Source organism: Phasianus colchicus, chromosome 20 (assembly GCF_987193195.1).
Source record: "Phasianus colchicus chromosome 20, bPhaCol1.hap1.1, whole genome shotgun sequence".
NCBI lineage: Eukaryota > Metazoa > Chordata > Aves > Galliformes > Phasianidae > Phasianus > Phasianus colchicus.
In genome coordinates, this window is record NC_143455.1 from 6,557,249 (window position 1) to 6,570,540 (window position 13,292).

At 52.4% G+C, this 13,292-nt stretch overlaps 1 protein-coding gene and 1 long non-coding RNA gene across 12 annotated transcripts in view; one reads left to right on the forward strand and one right to left on the reverse strand.

The window, feature by feature from the left end:
• Window positions 1-13,292, forward strand: part of LOC116232485 (uncharacterized) — a 155,303-nt gene that overhangs the window by 98,411 nt on the left and 43,600 nt on the right. The gene's annotated exons all lie outside the window — the stretch shown is intronic.
• SOX9 (SRY-box transcription factor 9) lies at window positions 6,126-10,602 on the reverse strand. Of its 2 annotated transcripts, XM_090121910.1 has the most exons (4): window positions 10,366-10,602; window positions 8,612-9,029; window positions 7,501-7,754; window positions 6,126-7,046 (listed from the first exon to the last, which is right to left on the reverse strand). In XM_090121910.1, the coding sequence occupies exons 1-4, from the start codon at window positions 10,571-10,573 to the stop codon at window positions 6,238-6,240; spliced, it is 1,689 nt and encodes a 562-aa protein (XP_089978036.1). In that variant the 5' UTR covers window positions 10,574-10,602; the 3' UTR covers window positions 6,126-6,237. The 2 variants fall into 2 exon arrangements, with proteins under 2 accessions (XP_089978036.1, XP_031454715.1); XM_031598855.2 differs by lacking the exon at window positions 10,366-10,602 and having other exon boundaries at window positions 8,612-9,366.

Below are 13,292 nucleotides of genomic sequence, written 5' to 3' on the forward strand. Positions count from 1 at the left end.
CTGTGTTTGGTTTCCAACAGTGCAACTTGGGAGTTGGACTCAACTTCCAACTGGGGTTATTCTATGGTTCTAATCCTTATCTCTCAATAACCAGAGCAATACCCACATGGGATTGTTAAGAGCCAGGATTGCTTTGTCCCCTCAGAGCAGATAATTAAACTGAACTGGGATGAGTCAGCATGGGAATGTGGGGATGTCCCCAAGGATGCTCTGGAGGCTGCCCACTGAGAATGGGGGTCAGGATGGAGTGGAGCTCTGCCCCTCAGCACCTGGTGCTGCAGCTCTGTGCTGCATGCTGCCTGGGTTTCAGAAGCAGATTGTGACTCAAAGCAAGTCAGACGTGAACTGGAATCACATTGTAAGGTGATTTTCCAGCTGACAGGAGTAGGTTAATTGTAAACTGTCTACTGAAGCTTTAAAACTCCTGTCCAACCGTATTATTAGCAGTTTAAAATTTATGGAGTGAGACTTTTGCTTGGTGATAGTTGGTTTGTGCCCAGACAACGTGTGTAATTAATCCCCACACTGGGGGAAGGAAAATCGAATTTCAGCCTTTTTTTCTTTTCCTTTGGTTCCTCTCAGGGTGTGCAAGGGATCCGGCTGGGCTGCAGGAGCACAAGGGGAGCAGCCAGGTCTCAGGAGTGAGAAATGTCACTTTGCAATGAGAGGAACTCCAGGCTGGAGAGTGAGAGAGTCTCCTGAAATAGTTGGTGAGCCGGAGCTGGGATCTGGGCTCAGATGCTTTCTTTGGGTTTGACTGGAGCTGGAGCCCACTCACTGCAGGGGATGGGACCAGGATCCCCGTGCTGCCCCTTCTCTCTGCAGCTTTGGCTCCAGGTGACTCGTGGGACAGCCCTGTGTTCTGCAGCCTAGGGGTTGCCCCAGGTCAGAGCTATGGCCTTATTAAAAGTGCCCTTATTCCCAGGCTGAACGGCCACATCTATGTGGCTGCAGCAGCCCGGGTTCCCCTCTCTATTACCACATTTGCTCCCCATGCAGTGGCTCATGAGCTCATGGACTTAACCCTCAGACCTTCCCACTGTAAACTGTTTTACTCTCTGAAAGCCGAGAGCAGCTCCCAGGCAGGTAATTAATTAGAAATGTGGATTCGGAGGCTTGTTTCCCTTCCCTCTGTGTAGCTGCTGTGATTTCTTATTTCAAATGACTTTTTTATTGAGCGTCTTATAAACATGACTCTGTTTTAATGGAGAAATCACTCCCCTCCCACCCTGGGCTTTACAAACAGCATGTCTCCAAGCTCTGCTGTCCTCGCTGATGCTGTCAGCCTCTGCGTGTGTGTGTGTGTGTGTGTGTGTGCGCGCGCGCGCGCGCACAGCCGCGTGCATCCAAGCACACACATGCAGAACTAAAACAGGAGTTTGACAGCCGTGGGTTTGCTGAGCAGCTTGGATCCAGCCAAGCTCCAGTTGACTTCAATACAACCCTGCCTGGTTTATGAGCCTTCGGAGCACAGCCTGAGCAGGGGCAGCTTGTATAACGGCCGTGCATGATTAGTGCTTGTATTACAATAGCACTTCAGGACCCCAATTGCGGCTCAGCGCCCCATTAGAGTAGTCCTTGTACAAACACGTCATAAAGACGTGGGCTCTGACCCAAGCAGCTAACAATTGAGGTCTTTATAGCCCCCGAGGCACCTTAGGATCAATTATTTCTATTACAGTAGCACTTACGGCATGTCTGTGCCCACGCTGCGCTGTCTGTGGGCTGTGCTGGGAATTTGGGGGGCTGCGGGCTTTGCTGGTGGAGCTGTGAGTGATGTTTAGTACTGAGGAAAATTGCTGGGGGAGCAGCAGGAGAGGGTGTGGGGACCTTGTGCTGTTAGCATGGCCCTGGGTGCAATGGGTGCTGCTCACGCCATTGCTCTGATACCAAGCTGGTGCTGCAAGCCTGGTGCACGTGGGTGCAGGAGAAACCCTTGCAGGCAGGTACAGCACCTGGTGAGGCTGAAGAGTGGGACAGGGAGCACAGCAGTGGCTCTGTGTCCTGCAGCACAGTGTGGTGCAGGCTGCATCCCCAGCACCTGCTCTCTGAGCAGTGAGCTGCTCCAGTTCTACCTGCATCGCCATCCTCACCTGCATCATGCCCATGTCTCTGTAAGCCTGGGCTTCTGCTGAGATGTTGAAAGGGTATTTCTTACATTTTCCCTGATTCCTTGGACCCGTTTATGCTTTGTGCTTTACCTGTTCCAGATGGGTTTATCATTGCAGCAGTGACTCCAAGCATCCCAGCCAACTTTGGCTGCTGTCAGGAGGGACCACAGGCTTCGTTTGTGCCCTCCAGGGTGGGCGCAACTCCTTTCCTAAGGCTGGGATGCAGGAGGAACCCAGCTTGCTGCTTTCCCTTTGACATATAAATCTCCACCTCATTTAGCTGCTTGCTCCCTGGAACTGGGCCCCGAAAAAGGAAAAGAGAAACCCCAGCAAACCTCACTTGCCCAGCACCGCTGTGATATATCACTGCATCCCAAGTGCTGCAGCTGGGCAGGAGCTGTGGCTGCCGGCGGGATCCCGGCTCACAGCTGGCTGTGATCTCTCCTCCTCTCTGGGAGAAAGCCCCGGCTTTAATTCGATGTCAACATGAACAGCTGGCTGAGGAAATGCAAATTGCAGCTCCGCTTCTCAGCAGCTGATACCGCTGCAGGCAGGCGGGCTGCTGGGCTCAGGGAGCTGCATGTGGCTGGATGGGCGCAGAGCCCGGTGTGATGGGTGCTATAGGGAGCAGCGCTCCAAAAATTCCTAAGAAAAATCCTTCTGCGTTCGTAAAAGTATGGAGAATTTCTTAAAAATTCTTAAAATTCGGCTTGTTTGTTTTTTTTTTTTTTTTTGCAAGCACGCAGCTGAACCACCAGTGCACATCTCAGCCCCGTGCTGCCCACTGCAGCCACAGTGCTGTGCAGGAGCCGGGGGGCCTCTCGGGGTGCCCCCACCCTGCCCTGCCCTGCAGCTGCGCCGCTCCCTGCCCTGCTGCCTCTGAACCCGCCGCGCAGCATTGCACATCTGTCCTGCGCCCGGCTCTGTTATCTGCTGCGGCTCAAACCTGCCCTGCAGCATTGTAAGAGTTCCCTTGAATTCATTCCCCCCCCCCCAACCCCTCCTCCTGCTCTGCTTTCTAGCACAAAGTGCCCTGAAGCGGTGCAGCTTTTGCAGCATTTTCTTTCTTTCTTTCTTTCTTTTTTTTTTTTGCTGTGGGTGTCCCCGACTCCCAGCTAGGGAGATATGGGGGGGGGAATAGGGGGAAGGGGTGTCAGGAGCTCAGTGCTGCACAGCGACCCGGCTCTGGCTCTGCTCTGAGCACGTTGCAGCCCACACCATAAGTAAACAGAGCCCAAGTTATAGGTCCGGGGTTGGGTCATGAGCTTTGCTCTTTGGTTTGGTGCAAGGAGGATTTCCCCGAGGTGTTTCTGGCTGGAAGGTGGGGTCCCACCCCACCCCCCCCCACCCTTCTGGAGCTGTGCACCTTTAGGGATGGTTCTCAGCTTCTTGCTGGGCTGCATCCCAATACACCTACACAGGCATCAGGAAGGCAATGGTTGTGTCAGTGACCCAACTTTCAGGCTCCAGCAGGTGAGGGGGAACCCATCGTGTGCCCCCCCAGCACAGGGTTTGAGTGACACTGACCCCAACGAACACACATAGTCAATCAATCTCTTTTGGTTAATTGGCTTAAGGGCTGCTCCTAGCAGGAGTCAGGATCGTAGGACACGCAGAGGCTTTGCTGTTCAGGGCTGTGCAGAGTCCTTTTGGGGCAGGGACAGCAGCGGGTGCCACCACATTGCACTGCGCCGTTCAGGGGGTGTTAATGCAGTCCTCCCTGTGCTGTTCCCAAAAATGCATCCCAAACGCTGCAGGGTGGAGATATGGGGTTTGGGACTGTGCGTGCTTGGAGAGGTGATGTATCCCATTTGGGGAGAATTTCAACTTTTTGGGGGAAAATAGCCCAGATCTAAGCATTGGCCAAGAGGGGCTGCTCCCCTCCTGCCTTGGAGCTGCAGGGAATGCAGGGTGGGGAATGCATTGTGCAAAGTGATGCTCGTGTGCAGCAGGGCTGGGGCAGAATGCAACCCCACGTCCCGTGCTGCTCACAGCACAGCCCAGCATCCCACTGAGTTACATGAAACCAATCGCCCTCCCTGGGAGGCTGTTAATAAATCAGACACCCGTGGGTTTGTTTTTTTTTTTAACTTTTAATACAATGTATATTTATAGCAAACAATAATATACAAAAAAAAAAAAAAAAAAAAAGGTAAGTTTCACAAAGAGAAGGATCTTGCAACCAAAACCAAACAAACTTACCTAAAGACAAAAATATGATTTAAGTGACAGGTCTTTTAAGTTACAGAAATACTTTAAAAAAAAAAAAAAGATCTGCTTTTATACAGAAATAGAGAGATGCCATATTATAAGAGTGCTTTCAGATTTCTCCTACTGAATCCCTATTAAAAAAAAAAAAAAAAAAGTTAACAAATATATCTTTTTTTTTTTTTTTTTTTTTTAAATTAAAAAACAAACAAAGTTGGCTGTCTTTTTTAAAAAGCAATCCTTAACTGTTCAGCCACAGCTTCATCAAAGTCCATGAAACCCCCCTAGAGCTGCGCTGGGGTTTGGAAGGCAGAGATGGGGTCTGGTTGTGTCCCATAGAGCTGAGGCAGGAAACAAAGGCAAATGATTCAGTGATGCGCTACATTTGCAATCTTCAGTTTGTCCGACATTTTATATAGGTTTGGAGGTTCTTTTTTTTTTATTTTTTTTTTTAATTATTATTATTTTTTTTATTTTTTTTTTCCAGTTTCTCCTTAGGAAAGAAAAAAAAAAAAAAAGAGGGAGGGGGGGGAAGAGCGTGAGTTTGTACAAACCCAGGACACAGAAAACCAAACCAAACAAACGAACAACAACAACAACAAAAAAAAAAGAATAATAATAATAATAATAAAAGAATTAAAAGAGATAAATAAAAGGACTGGTTACAGTTCTGACCATAATTTAACAGGCACCGTTACCTTCCCAACAACGCTCCCATAATGTCATCGCTCTTCGAAGGGACTTAAAAATATAGAAAGGGAGATTTTTTTTTTTCTTTTCTTTTCTTCTTATTAAATGGCAATTAAAAATTGCTCTTCTCAGGGAACAAACACAGTCTCTGTTAACCCCCCCTGGGGCTGGGGACTCTCACTGTGAGCCCTGGGCTGTGTGCGCAGAGCTGGGCCAACTGATCAGCACAGGGCTGCTTTAAGGCTTATCCAGAGCGTTGTTTTTTTTTTTTGCTGGTTTCTTTTTTTTTTAAGGCTCAAGGTTGTGAAAAAATAACGATACAAAATCTCCTCCTGGCTGCTCTTTTTTAGTTATTTCACTTCTTTCTTTTTACTTTTGCTCTACTCTCAAGTTAGAAAAATAGAAAACCTCTTCTTCCCCGCGCCCATCCCTGCTGAGCTGACCCTATGCAGCACCGATGGCAGCCAGAAGCACGCGGCCCTGCTTTGCTTTCCTCTTTATTTTTTTTTTTCCTTTTATTAATTTCTTAGAGAGAAAAAAAGACCCCGAGCTATACAAAAATACCTCTGACTGCACAAAAAACCCCGAGTGCTGCCCCCGCTAAGCGTTCGCTTTTCAGCTGTTGGAAAAATAAAGAGCATTTTACCAAAAAAAAAAAAAAAAAATCTCTACAAAATAGGTATAAATCCCCTCAAATTGGTAACGAATCATACACAGTACATACTAAAAAATATTTAAAATAGAGAATATTTCCTCACAGAGGACTGAGCTTTCTCTTTTTCTCCTCACCCCCCCCCCCCACCCCTCTCACCCCTATTTTTTTTTTTCTCCTTTTTTTAATTACTGCTAAAAAAAAGCAACAAAAAAAAACCCTCAAGAAACCCAACTCGTAACCAAAGTCCAGCAAACAGAGGACACCTCCAGCCCATGCCCATGCATTGGGTCCTTTGGGGCTGGCACTGAGTTCCGGGCACTGTGGGCATTTCCCAGCTTGAACTCGAGCATATTTTATTTTTTTAACTTTTTTTTTTTTTCTCTTAAATCATTTTGATTTGCAAGAAAGGAAAAGTCTGCCGGAAGTCCTCTGCTTTCACTGCCTTCTTTTATTCTTTTTCCTTTCTTTTTTTTTTTTTCTTTCTTTCTTTCTTTTTTTTTTTTTTCTTTCTTTATTCTCCTTTCCTTTCTGATTGGTTGGTTGGTTTATTTATTTATTCGCCTTCACGTGGCTTTAAGGCCGGGTGAGCTGCGTGTAGACGGGCTGTTCCCAGTGCTGTGGGCTGTGGGTCTGCGGGATGGAGGGCACCCCCGACGTGTCTGCGATGGGGGTGTACATGGGACGCTGCGTGGGGTTCATGTAGGTGAAGGTGGAGTAGAGCCCTCCGCTCTGCCCGGCGGCGTGGCTGTAGTAGGAGCCGGAGTTCTGGTGCTCAGTGTAATCATACTGCGAGCGGGTGATGGGGGGATACGAGGAGCCGTAGTGCTGCAGGTTGAAGGAGCCGTAACCCAGCTGCTGTTGTTGCTGCTGCTGCTGCTGTTGTTGCTGCGGGGAGTGCTGCTGCTGCTCGCTGTAGTGACTGGGGCTCAGCTGCTCTGTTTTGATGTGCGGCCGCTGCTGTGCCGGGCCCTGCTCACCGCTCAGTGCTGGCAGTGCGTGCTGTGCCGGGGGCTGTGCTGGGGGCTGCGGGGGTTGTGGCTGTTGCTTGGCCATCCAGGCGTGCCCTGCGCCTGCCGGAGAGCTGGCCGAGCTGCTGATGCCGTAGGTACCGCTGTAGGTGGTCACCTGGCCGTGGGTGGCCGGGACCCCCGGGTGGCCGTTGGGGGGCAGATATTGGTCGAACTCATTGACGTCGAAGGTTTCGATGTTGGAGATGACGTCGCTGCTGAGCTCGCCGATGTCCACGTCTCGGAAATCGATGTGGGGAGGTTGGCGGCCGCCTTCCGCCAAAGGGCGGCCCTCGCGCTTCAGGTCCTGCTTGCCCGGCTGCTGAGTGTCCGTCTTGGGGGTGGTGGGGGGCGTGGGGGGACCCTGTGACTGCCCTGCAAGGGAAGGAGAGAGTGTGAGTGTGACAGAGGGATCGCACCGGGCACCTCGCGCCCAACGTGATAATGGTGTTAATGGTTAACCTCATCCCTAAGGCTTGGGGGGGTGGGCAGATGCATTAGGGAATTCAAATATCTTCAGGTGCAAGGAATGAGAATGCTGGTGCTATGGGTGCCCATCTGTTGCAGCAAGTAAAGAAAAAGGAATCACAGCTTCGCGTTTCTCATGGGCAGAGCAGGGTGGAAGCGGCACCAGGGGCTGGCATGCATGGGTCAGCACTTGTGGCACTGCTATGGGCAAGCCTGGTGGGCCCCTTCTCACTGTGCTCGTGGCTCCGTATTTCCCCTTACTTTCTTTATTTCCCCTTACTTTCCTTATTCCCCCTATACCCGCCCCCGATCTCAGCCTGCTATGCTGACCCCAGAGCTGGGTGTGGGATGTGACACCTACCCGAATGCTCCCCGGGGGAGTGCACCTCGCTGATGCTGGAGGATGACTGTGGGGAGTCTGCCTGCAGCGCTTTGAAGATGGCGTTGGGGGAGATGTGGGTCTGCTCGGAGCCCTCCTCCTGCTCCGACTGCCCGTTCTTCACTGACTTCCTCCTGCGTGGTTGGTACTTGTAGTCAGGGTGGTCCTTCTTGTGCTGTACCCGCAGCCGCTCAGCCTCCTCCACAAAGGGACGCTTCTCGCTCTCGTTCAGCAGCCTGAGGAGGACGGGGAAGGAGGGGGTTGGGGGACAGACAGTGAGGGGTCAGTTGCAGCTCACGGCAAGTGTTTTCCTCCACGCTGGTATTAACATCAGCCCCACACCTCTCCCAGTCCCTACAAACAGTGATGCAACCTCCCCCCAGCACTGAACCCCCAGTTCGGGGCAGATACTGGTTGTCACCCCACATTTCAATGACCAAACGAGAGGTGTGACAGTGCCAATGCTCCCCCACCCCCCCCATCCCTGGGCACTCTGGGTGACGGCTCTTGTGCCCGCTGCCAGGACCAGAGTTGCTCACCACTTTCTCCTCCTGCTATGAATTTAGGATTCCCCTCCGCTCCTCCTTTCTGCAGTCACACTCATTGGCAGCCAGGTGACTCACTTGCTTTCTGGTTTTCACCCCTCCCTGCCTTATTTTGGAAGGCGGAGGGCACCCAGCCACCCCTGGGCACCCCCCTGGGGTTGGCAGCTTTCACCCCCTCTCTGCACAGAGCTGATGCAATCTAGGCCCATCGCTTCCCCTGCACATCACCAAGTGCTCCCCTGGCTGCAGCACGCACAGGGCACGGATAAGTCAGAATAAAACCTTTGCAGGAGCAGAGGGCGGCCCCGGGACTCTCTTTGCCCTGCTTTTCCCCCTCTCCATTCCCTGCTTTCCTCTCACACTCCGCCGAACAACTTTGCCAGCGCATGCAAAACTTTGCAGCAACTTTTCCAAGCTTCCCACCATCCTCTCCCTCCTTTTTCTCTCTCTTCCTCACGCTGTCACAACCGGAGCAAACTCTACAGGCTGCATCCCCATTCCAGCATCCCCCCACCCACCGCAGGGCATCGCTCCCAGCCCCCGCTCACCTCCACAGCTTGCCCAGCGTCTTGCTGAGCTCGGCGTTGTGCAGATGAGGGTACTGGTCAGCCAGCTTCCTTCGAGCCGCCTGGGCCCACACCATGAAGGCGTTCATGGGACGCTTCACGTGGGGTTTGTTCTTGCTGGATCCGTTCACCCGCACGGGCATGGGCACCAGGGTCCAATCGTAGCCCTTGAGCACCTGGCTCACAGCCTCGCGGATGCACACGGGGAATTTGTCCTCGTCGTTCTCCTTCTTCAGGTCCGGGTCGCCTTTGGGGAAGGTGTTCTCTTGGGGTCGGGTGTTCTCCGTGTCCGAGCCGGATCCGGAGGGGCAGGGAGACCCGGCAGAATCATCCGACATGGTGGGGCTGGGGGCGTCGGAGATGCATTTGTCCTGTTCTTCTGTCATTTTCATGAAGGGGTCTAGGAGATTCATGCGAGAAAGCGGCAGAAGGGGGATCAGGGGAGGAAAAAAATGGAAAGAAAAGAATAACCGGGCGGTTGAGGGGCGGGGAAGGGTTAAAAACAAAAAGCAAAACCGGGAGAGACGGAGTCTCCACCAGCGCGCAGCCCGGCTGCGAGAGGAGGGAAGAAGCTGGAAAAGTTTGCAAAAGTTTTTAACGTTCTCTTTCTCTTCCCCAACTCCTCCAAGCCAAAAAAAATCAGAAGAGCGGCGAACTTTTTGCAAGCCGAGGGAGAGAAAAGCGCGGGGCCGTGGATGGCGGCGTGGGGCCCGGCGCGCCCCGCGGCTCTGCAGCGCGGCTCTGCGGCCCGCTCCGCGCCGCGGGAATAAATACTCTCCGTGGCGATTTCGGCTCGGCAGCGCTCCGCCAATAGGCGGCCGGCCCCCGGGGGCTGGCGCGCACGCGATTGGTCGAGGCGCCGCCGAGGGGCGGGGCCGGCGGGCGCGCAACTCCGCGCAGAGCCGCGCAGGGGGGCGGCCGCGCGAAGTTTTGCGGGAGCGCCGGGGTGGGGCGCGGGGCGGTGGGAGCCGTTCAGCTTCGTTTCGCTCCGCCCCGCGGCGGATTCGGGCTTCCCGGGCGCCGAGCTCCGTGCGCTGCGTGCCGGAGGGGTTCCCGCGGATCGGCGCGGAGCGGTCCGAGCTCTGCCCGCAGCGTGGGGGAGCGGAGCCGCGGGCGGTGCGCGCCGCCGTCCGGAGGGGGCGCCAAAAGCCCAGGAACGGCGCGCGGGGCCGCGCGGGGGCGGGGAGCGCTGCGCGCCCCGCGGGGGGGGGGGGAGGGGCTGCGCGAACCGAGCGCGGCGCCGCCTCCGCTGCTGCCGTGCGTGGGACAGCGGCGGGTGCGGGGAGCGCCCGAAGTCCTTTTTTTTTTTTAATTATTAAAAGTCTCCCAATCCTTTTTTTTTTTTTTTTTTTTTTTAACGGACCAAACTCTACTTTTTTTTTTTTTTTTTTTCCCCTAATACTCTAATTCAGCGTTTAAAGTCAATTTTTATTTTATTTATTGATTGCCCCATAACGTTCTCCTCTTTCCACCCGTTCCCCACGGAGCGGCTCCGTTCTGTTGCGGGCATTCGGGAGCCGAAGGGGCTCATCGACCCGCAAAGTTTTGCTAAGTTGTCCAACTCTGATCATCGGAACTAAACAGCAAAAAGTGACCAAATAAGCGCCGGAGCTCTTCGGCTTGTGTCTCTGTTGCAGGGTTATGTGTTGAAATACAGCGATGTTCCCTTACGGTGGAATCATGCGACACGCGAGTAAACTTATTAGGGGATGCTGGAGGGGGAGAGAAGCTGTTACCTGGATGGAGCTCAGTGCAGGACTCCCCTCGCTGGGTGTCAGCGAGGGGGTGGCGATGCGCTGCAGCGCAGATGGGCGCTGGGAGCTGCAGGAGCTGCCCTCCTCCGTCCGACCCGCTCGGGGAAGCGGTGGCTCTCCGCGCACCCCACGCGGTTGTTGGTGTCAGGCCGATCCTTAAGGCTGGGGGCTTCGAGAACGCCGCTGCCATTGGCAGCTTTTGTCCTTCAGGGCAGGATCCGGCTCAGCCGGTGCGCATCCCTCTTCCCTGTTCGTAAGGGGATTTTCGAAGCGCTGGAAATAGCACGTGAAAAAGAAGTTTAAAAAAAAAAAAAAAAGTTTTTAAAAAAATGCTTTAAAAAAAAAAAAAAAAAAAGCAAAAAGGCAGCGAGGGAAGGAGCTCTGAATAAACGCATCTGCAAGCAATCTCCCCAGTGCACCCTGCTTGTCTTTTGCTATCTTGCCCTGAGACTTTTTTGCTTGCAAACTGTGGGGGAGTAGTTATCTGTGGGGGAGCTGGAAGGTAAGTGCTGTCCTGTAAGTGCTGTCCTATTTCCAGACCTTTGTCTGCAAGAGCAAGGACGGAGCGCGGGTGCTGGGTTTGGGATTCCTTTGGGAGCTTTTGGGGTTTCTTACACTTCTCTGCTGCACAGAAGACCGTGTCATGCGCTCCGTGTCGTTACTTTGTGTCCCAGAGAAGATGTGCTGAGTTTTATGTCGTTATTTTACAAAATTAAATTCATAGCAGACGTTCAAGGGGAGGATTTAGAAATCTTTTCCTTTGGTGATTTCAGCTCTCGGTCAGTGTGTGAGCGGAGCTGAGCCCTGCAGGTCTCCTTTGCTGTGTGTGTTTGTGATGGGAGCATCCCGGATTGCTCGGGAAGGGCACTGCACTGAGCCCACAGCTGGAGCTGGGCAGCAAAACCCCAAGCAGCAGCGTACCTGAAGGGGAAAAACGCGGTGACAACAGATTAATTAGCAGCTCTGCTGCTGATAAATACCAGAGCAGCTTTGATGGAGTGAAAAGCGTAAGAATGAGAGCATTTCTTGTTCCGAAAGTCCGTCTGCTGGAAGCGCCGCCGCCTTTTCATTACTAAAGGATCTGCTTTAACAAAAGAAAGCAGTTCGACAAGTTTGAGCTATAAGCAAAAGTGAAACGTAAAGGAGCTTCCCAATTCTGTTATCGTATGTAATTTTATCATTTTGGAATGATTGTTTTTAATTCCTGCTTTTTGGGCAATAGGGGCACTCTGGTTAATCACGGGCGCCTTGTGAGCTTGTGGATGCCCTTCGTAGGTCAGGAGGGAAGTTCCCTTTTCTTTTTGTAGAATTTACATTGTTTTATCATAAGCGGTGAGCTCGGAAGTCAGGAAGGATTTTTAGCAAGGAGCCCACGGATTATGGACCTCATTCTATGATTTTCCTCCCTCGTGCTCGACCAAATCATTGTATTTTAGGCAACGATCCCTTCAAGGCTCTGGGAAGAGAAAGAGACAGCAGCAAAGGGAACAGCAGCAGCCGTGTGGGTGCGCAGGGAGCGTTTCTCTCCAGCCATACAAATGCCCCATAGTAATGATGTGCAACAGAGCAGTTGGGTTTTGCTTTTGCTCCAAAATGAGCTTTGTTTTGCAGGTGGTTTTTTTGGGGGGGCTTCATCCACTTTGCTGTGCCAAGGTTGCTGCTGCCCAAAGCCTGCTGGTGTGATGGGCACCGATGTTGTGGGGCGGGTGGTGTTGTCACCTGGCTCTTTTGACCTCAGAGGGCTGGTGTTGATGTCGCCTGGCCCCTCTGCAAGCTTTGGGTTGTAGTGGCAGTCCCTAAGAACAGGGAGCCGGGATGCACCAGTGTCTGTTTGTGTTGATAACAGAACTGCATCGCCCACTGCTTGATGGCACAAAATGCAGTGCCAGATAGGGTTGTGCCATGGAAGTGGCCTGGGGGGCTGCTGCTGTGTTTTGGGGCAGCTTTCAGCTGCACTTAATTGCAGTGTAATTATCTCTCTCCCCTATAAGAGCCTCTCCCTCCTCAGCAACGACGCTTTATTAAAAATGGGGGTTCTGCAGCACCCCACCCTGCACAGAACAGCTCCTCAATGAGTGTTTTTGCTCCGTTACCGAGCAAAGCGAGGAATATTTCTTCTCCATTGCAAAAGCTGCAGCTGGAGAGGAACAACACAGCTCCAGGCCACGGGTGGGTGGCACAGCCCTGCCTGGTGGCACTCGCTGCCCTTTGGCACAGCACTCACTGATCTTTCAATTTCCCAAGCATTTCTCGGGCAGGGCTTGGAGTGTCCTCATCAGGAGGTCATTGTGCCGAACGAAGGGCTTTAGCAAATTGGTGGTGAAATTATCGATTCATTTTGCAGACGTAGCTCGGAATTGCTTGACGTGGTGCGTTTACATTCTTGTTTTCAATGCTTAGAAATCTGTCCCAGTAATGCACAGCTGCTCCGGGCTGAGCTGCAGGCAACGCTGTGATTGAACACCAGACCGGGTTTGGGTGAGCTGCAGCTCAGGCTGGGTTCCCCCCTTCTTGGTGCGTAAAATTTTGCACTGAGTGCCTGAAGATATTTGCTTTTACGGCCTTTATAATTCGTGCCCGAAAATCCCATCTTGCCGCCCCGGTGGATTAGATAAAGCAAAAGAATTTCAAAATTCGGGAGTGGAGAATCTCAGGGCTGCAGGGAAGTGTTTGTGATTATTTCTATGGAGGGAGTGGGGTGGCAGTGGTTGTTTGCCCACCTCTGTCAGCTGTGGCTGTGAAATCACTGCACCTCCATTGAAGCCGTGAAACAGCACTGGGGAAAACGCTGAAGGCTTTTGGATCTGAGAAACGCTTTTTCCTCTGGAAAATACTCTGAGTGTGACAATCTGAGAAAAGGAAGGGGAAAACGGGGGTTTCTTCCCTTCTTTTGGAGCCCAGAGCTGAGC